The following is a 5924-nucleotide window of genomic DNA, read 5'->3' as shown; positions in this document are numbered from 1 at the left end:
GGGATTTCCATGCATGGAAATCTCATCTTGGTTTGGATACTCTTAAGCACGGTGATGGGTTTCCCTGTGTGACCAAAAACAAGGGAAACCTCTCGTCTATTTCCAATAATGTCACACGATCTTTAATGTCCACCTGAACAGGGACTGATGGGACTTTGGTTTAACATCTCATCCGAAAAACAATGTCTGTGACGAGACGGTGTTCCTGCACTGACTGTGAGCTCAGAGTCATCACAGCCAATAGAACCCAGAGGCTCAGAGCCAGGCAGTGACAACAACAACAACAAAATTACATTTGTATTGTGCCTTTCCCATTGGGAGGATGTCCTGAACACAAAGACAAGCGGGAGAAGGTTTAGAATTGTTTATTAAAACGCCAGCTTATCCCAAACTGCAAACCCTGGGCTGGGGATCGCAAACTGCTCCTTGCTCTCCATCTTTTTCAGCATAACTGCAATGGCTCCATATCTACAGGCGAGAGAGAGAGTCACACAGGCCTGGCCTCACAGGAACAACGACAACAAAAACAGCTGAATAGCACCCTTCAGGCCAGGCAGCCTGTCACAGACTGTCACAGTATTAACACAAAAACAACTGACATTTACACAGCGCCTTTCACGTCAGGAGGGCTTCCCAAGGCGCTGGCCAGTCAGGGATCCGCACCCGAGTTGGTGGTAGTGATCAGGAGGGGTGGAGGGTGGTGAGGGTAGGGAATAGGAGGGTGAACGAAGGCACAGTCGAAGAGGAGGGTCTTGAAGGAGGCAAGAGAGGGGGTGAGGTGTAGGGACTCTGGGATGGAGTTCCAGAGGGTTGGGGCAGAGAGAATGAAGGCACCCAGTATTAACCAATCATAGTCCTCGAAGTCTTGAAGAACTTCATAGAGGTTTAGTGACTGTGTGATTGATTGGCAATTTGACACAACAACATCCCACAAACAGCAATGGAGCAAGTGGGCAATTTTATTTGGAGGATTGTTGGCCCAGGCATCAGGAGATACTGCCTTCTCTTTTCCAATAGTATCGTGGGATCTTTCATTTCCACTCAAAGAGGTTGCTGCCACCTCAGTTTCACATCTTCTCTGAAGGACAGTACAGCACGCAACACTCCCCCCAGCATCTCTCTCCATGTCTCTCTCTCTCTCTCTCTCTCACCATCATCATCACCCCCATCCTCAAACAAAAGTCCCAGGATCCATCCCTGCTCTCCAATTACCACTCTATCCCCAACCTCCCTATCCTTTCCAAGGTCCTGAAACAAGTGATTGCTTCCCAGCTTCACTCCTTCCTCTCCCGCCACTTCTTCTGTGAACCCCTCCAATCGAGTCTCCATGCTGCCTGCAGCACAAAAACAGCTTGGGACAACCTGACAAATGACATCTTGTCCACCTGTGACCAGGGCTTCCTCTGACTCCTCATCCTCCTTGAACTCTTTGCTGCCTTTGACATTGTTGATCATTTTATCTTTCTCCACCCGCCTCTGCTGCTCAGCTCAATCTTCATGGCTCTACCTTTGCCTGGTTCAGGTTTTACCTTTCCCATCGTTTCAATTTTGTGTCCTCCAGTCACTGCATCTACTCTTGCGGCATCCCCCAGGGCTCTGTCCTTGGTCCCCTCCTCTTCAATAGGAGTTGGTGACATCATCCGCAGACATGGGATCAACTTCCACATGTGTGCGGATGACACCCAACTCCACCCTTGACTCCAGGACCACTGCTGTCCTGACAGAATCTTTGTCAGACATCAAGTCCTGGATGAGAACTAATTTTCTCCAGTTGACTATCAACAAGACCGAGGTCCTCCTGCTTGGCTCCTATCAGCGCCTTCACACCTCAGCATCACCATCCATACTTGCACTCTAACCCTCACTGAGCCAGTACAGAACCTTGGCGTCTTGTTGGACCCTAAAGTGTCTTTTCTACCCCACATCCATACCATTATCCGTTCTGCTTTCCCCCACCTCCGCAACATCGCCAATCTCTCTTCCTGTCTCTCTCTCCCAGTCTCTCTCTCCCTCTCTCCCCACATCTCTCTCTCTCTCCTCGCCTCTCTCTCTCCCTCTCTACCCCCATCTCTCTCTCGGTAATATCAGAGTGGTGACAGGGAAGTTCTTACCGTTGAACTTGGAGCTGGGAAGTGAATTGTGGACGTCGCTGCTATACAGCTCGAGAGCCTGGTAGAAAAGGCGGCAGGAACGTCTGCCCTTACTCCTCACGTCTCTGAGAAACTCTGTCACTCGCCAGTGCAACTCCTCATTCCTGGTCAAGTACTGAGTATCCAAGAGAGGCCGTGAGAACAAGACTGGACGGTGAGACTGATATGGACAATGAGAGACTGATGGAGAAAGTTTGGTATAAAGTACATTCAGAGCCGAGAGAGAACGCTGGGGTGGGTGAGATCTAGGAAGTGATGGGAAAGGATGAAGTTAAGAATAAAAGGAAACAGAGGACCAAAAACAAGGTAGTACTGATAGGGGACTTCAAGTAAGTCCCTCATCCGATCCTGTGGTGATCCTGTGAATCTGTTCCCTCTCAGCGTATCTCTGTCTACCCTCCTCGCCCTCCACTATTCCTGATCCCGACCACCAGCTCGGGTGTGGTTCTCTGACAGTCCAGCACCTTAGGACATCCTCCTGACATGAAAGGCGCTGTGTAAATGTAATTTGTTGTTGAGATTGTTGATGGATTGCTCTATGTGTGATGTATAGTATTTTAGTTGTGTTGAGAGAGTTTGACCAGGTGCTGACGGCCTGCTGCTTCCCAAACAGGGAAAAGTAACATTTCCAAGACATTCTATGAAAATAATTTGCATAAATCCATCCCGTGTTCAGAAAGGTTCTCACCTTCTCTTTTTCTGCCTCATTGAAGACCTTCTCAATGGCCAAATACTGAACCAGCTGCTGGAGAACGATGTCACTCAGCCTAGCGCCGTTTGTCAGCTCTGGCATGTCCTGCTTCAGCTTCTTACAGTAGATCTCAGACCCTTTCGAGAAGGAAACACACGGGGCAAAAATGCCATCAGAAACTTATTTCATCCAGTTGTGTGAGATACTCCAACACTACCTCTCGCCCCAGGATCCTAATAATAATCATTGCATTTGATACAGAGCCTTATCACGTCTTCGAGACATCTCAAAGCGTTTCACAGAATATACTGTAAAGTGAATTCACTGTATATTTTGTGGGTGAAACGCGGCAGCCAATTGTGCACAGCAGCGTCTGTCCCACAAACAGTCGTGGATTGGGTGACCAAATTATTATTGGGTTTTTGGGTTATTACCCACAGAAAAGCAATCCGCCAATCGACTCACCACCGGGTTCCTACTTACTGCTAGGTAAATAGAGGTGTGTGGTGTAAGGAAACTTGCCCAATATTTCACCCTACCTAAACCAAACATTTATCATGTCCAGGCTTGACTGCGCCAACTCTCTGCTCACAGGACATTCCCAACTCTTCCCTTCACAAGCTGCTGCCTATTGAGAACTCTGCAGCTTGTGCCCTGTCCTGCACCAGGCTCCGCATTCCCAGGACTCTCATCCTACCCCGGCTTCACTGGCTCCAGTTCAAGATCCTCATCCTAACCTTCAGATCCCTCCACGGACTTGCCCCACCCTGGCTCTGAGCCCATCTCAAACCCCACAATCCTGGTCGCTCCCGCCGCTCGGTGGGCAGCAGCCTGTTTCATGTCCCACCCACCTACCTGCCCCACCATTGGTTGTTGGCTGGGCTGGGGGCTGGATTTGAGGGGCAGGAGGCGAGAGGCTGGTGGTGCTGGGCTGGGGTGAGATGCGGGATGCTGGGGGGCGAGGATGAGGGGTGAAGCGATGCTGGGTGGCTGGGCTGGGCCTGGCGGGGCTGGGGGCTAGGAGGCAGGGGGTGGGAATAGCTGATGACCTATTTGGATGGTTTAAAGGTGAGGAAGGCTGAGCAGCAGCGAGGCTGCTCTGAGCTGCCGCAGACAGGAACAAGAAGGGAAGGTACCTTCAGACTCCGGGTACCATTTTGTCGCTCCAGGAGTTGGTCCATCAACATCACAGCCTGGAACAGAGAGCGGATCAGGTGAGGGCCACTGTGGGCAGCCCTGGGTTCCCCTCCCCCAAACCCCCACATACAACACATGAGCGCATACACACGTGCACAACACACATGCAAACCCCCAACATATGCACTCACACACAACACACACACAAATGCACACAACACACACAACACACACGCACACAACACACACACGCCCACAACACACATGCACACACACAACACACACGCGCGCGCACAACATACACACGCCCACAACACACATGCACACACACAACAATCACACGCGCACACACACACACAACACACGCACACAACATACACATGCCCACAACACACATGCACACACAAAGAACACACATGCGCACACACACAACACACGCGCACAACATACACACACAATACACATGCACACACACACATGCACATACATACACAACACATACACACACAACATACACACACACACAACACACACGCGCGCGCACAACACTGCAAGAGTGTGAGAACAGGCTGAGCAATTGCCCAACTTCTACACTTTGACTGAAGGCAGCGAAGTACACACGACAGCCACCACCTCCCGCCCGGAGCTGGACAGACAGAGGCTGTGCGTGGTGTGTGTCATGTGTCGTGTGTGGTACGTTGTGTGTGGTGTATCACGTGTTGTGTGTTGTGTGTGCTGTGTGAGTCTGTTGTGTGTGGTGGGTTGTGTGTGTGTGGTGTGTTGTGTGTGGTGTATTGCGCGTGGTATGTAACGTGTGGTGTGTTGTGTGTGGTGTGTTGCGTGTAGTTTGTTGTGTGTGGTGTGGTGTGTTGCGTGTGGTGTGTTGTGTGCGTTGTGTTGTGCGTGGTGTGTTGCGTGTGGTGTGTTGTGTGTTGCATGTGGTGTATTACGTATTGTGTGTTGTGTGCTGTGTGAGTCTGTTGTGTGTGGTGGGTTGTGTGTGTGTGGTGTGTTGTGTGTGGTGTGTTGCATGTGGTGTGTTGCGTGTGGTGTACTGTGTTGCGTGTGGTGTACTGTGTTGCATGTGGTGTGTTGCGTGTGGTGTGTTGCGTGTGGTGTTACTGTGTTGCGTGTGGTGTGTTGTGTGTTGCGTGTGATGTGTTGTGTGTGGTGTGGTGTGTTGCAGGTAGTTTGTTGTGTGTGGTGTGTTGCGTGTGGTATGTTGTGTGCGTTGTGTTGTGTGTGGTGTGCTGCGTGTGGTATGTTGCGTGTGGTGTGTTGTGTGTGTGCATGTCCCAGGCTGATCCTGGACAGGTCTCCAGCCTAATGTCCACTTCTGCCCCTGTAGGCAAACATAGAGGTCACTATGCACATGTGAATATTCATGTGCAAAGTGGTATTCGGGCAAAGCCGTCAGGAGAGAGAAGATCCCTTCTCGTTTCCAATAGGGTCGCAAGATCTTTAACGTCTGTGCCCAGACACAGACGGTTTAGAATCTCATCTGCCACCCGACAGCAGTGCGCCCCCTGTCACCTGCCCCCTCCCCGCTCTCCCCCGCACCTCGCTTATCCCCTCCCCTGCTCCCTCAGCCTCACTGACTTGATTTGGAGGGAAGCTGATGGAACGCTCTGTTGTTTGCTTCTTCAAACGCCCGATAAAATTGAGAGATGGCGTCCGGGCCTTTCCTATCCAGATTATCCAGGAACGCGGTGACCCGGGAGAGGAGGGACGTCCTGTTGTTCCTGTACTGAGGGGCAACAAACAGTCACTGTTAACACTGTTAATATTGACCACCAATCCTTTCTTTTGGCTCTGTAGCGGGGCCGGGGGTTCGGGGGGCGGTGTTGGCTTGTGTTAGCTGAGGAAGGGGGGAGGGGAGGGGCGGAGGAGGTGTGAGACAGCGAGTGTGAGAGAGACGGTGAGTGTGAGACGGTGAGTGTGAGGAG

The 5924-nt window shown here is 51.2% G+C and overlaps 1 protein-coding gene across 2 annotated transcripts in view; it reads right to left on the bottom strand.

Moving 5' to 3' along the window:
* Positions 1-380: 380 nt before the first annotated feature.
* The window catches only part of LOC103172130, a 9812-nt gene continuing 4268 nt past the window's right edge, over positions 381-5924 (bottom strand). The window contains exons 2-6 of one of the 2 annotated variants that reach the window (XM_042343740.1): positions 5578-5725; positions 3978-4034; positions 2839-2978; positions 2112-2265; positions 381-468 (exon numbers count right to left, since the gene is read on the bottom strand). In XM_042343740.1, coding sequence (XP_042199674.1) covers positions 443-468; positions 2112-2265; positions 2839-2978; positions 3978-4034; positions 5578-5725 — 525 coding nt within the window. In that variant the 3' untranslated portion in view covers positions 381-442. The remainder of the gene's footprint in view (positions 469-2111; positions 2266-2838; positions 2979-3977; positions 4035-5577; positions 5726-5924) is intronic. The other variant, XM_042343741.1, reaches the window with a different exon arrangement.

Source organism: Callorhinchus milii, unplaced genomic scaffold (assembly GCF_018977255.1).
Source record: "Callorhinchus milii isolate IMCB2004 unplaced genomic scaffold, IMCB_Cmil_1.0 Scaffold24, whole genome shotgun sequence".
Classification (NCBI taxonomy): domain Eukaryota; kingdom Metazoa; phylum Chordata; class Chondrichthyes; order Chimaeriformes; family Callorhinchidae; genus Callorhinchus; species Callorhinchus milii.
Note: the sequence above shows the minus strand (reverse complement) of the source record. Positions and strands in the feature narration are given on the sequence as shown.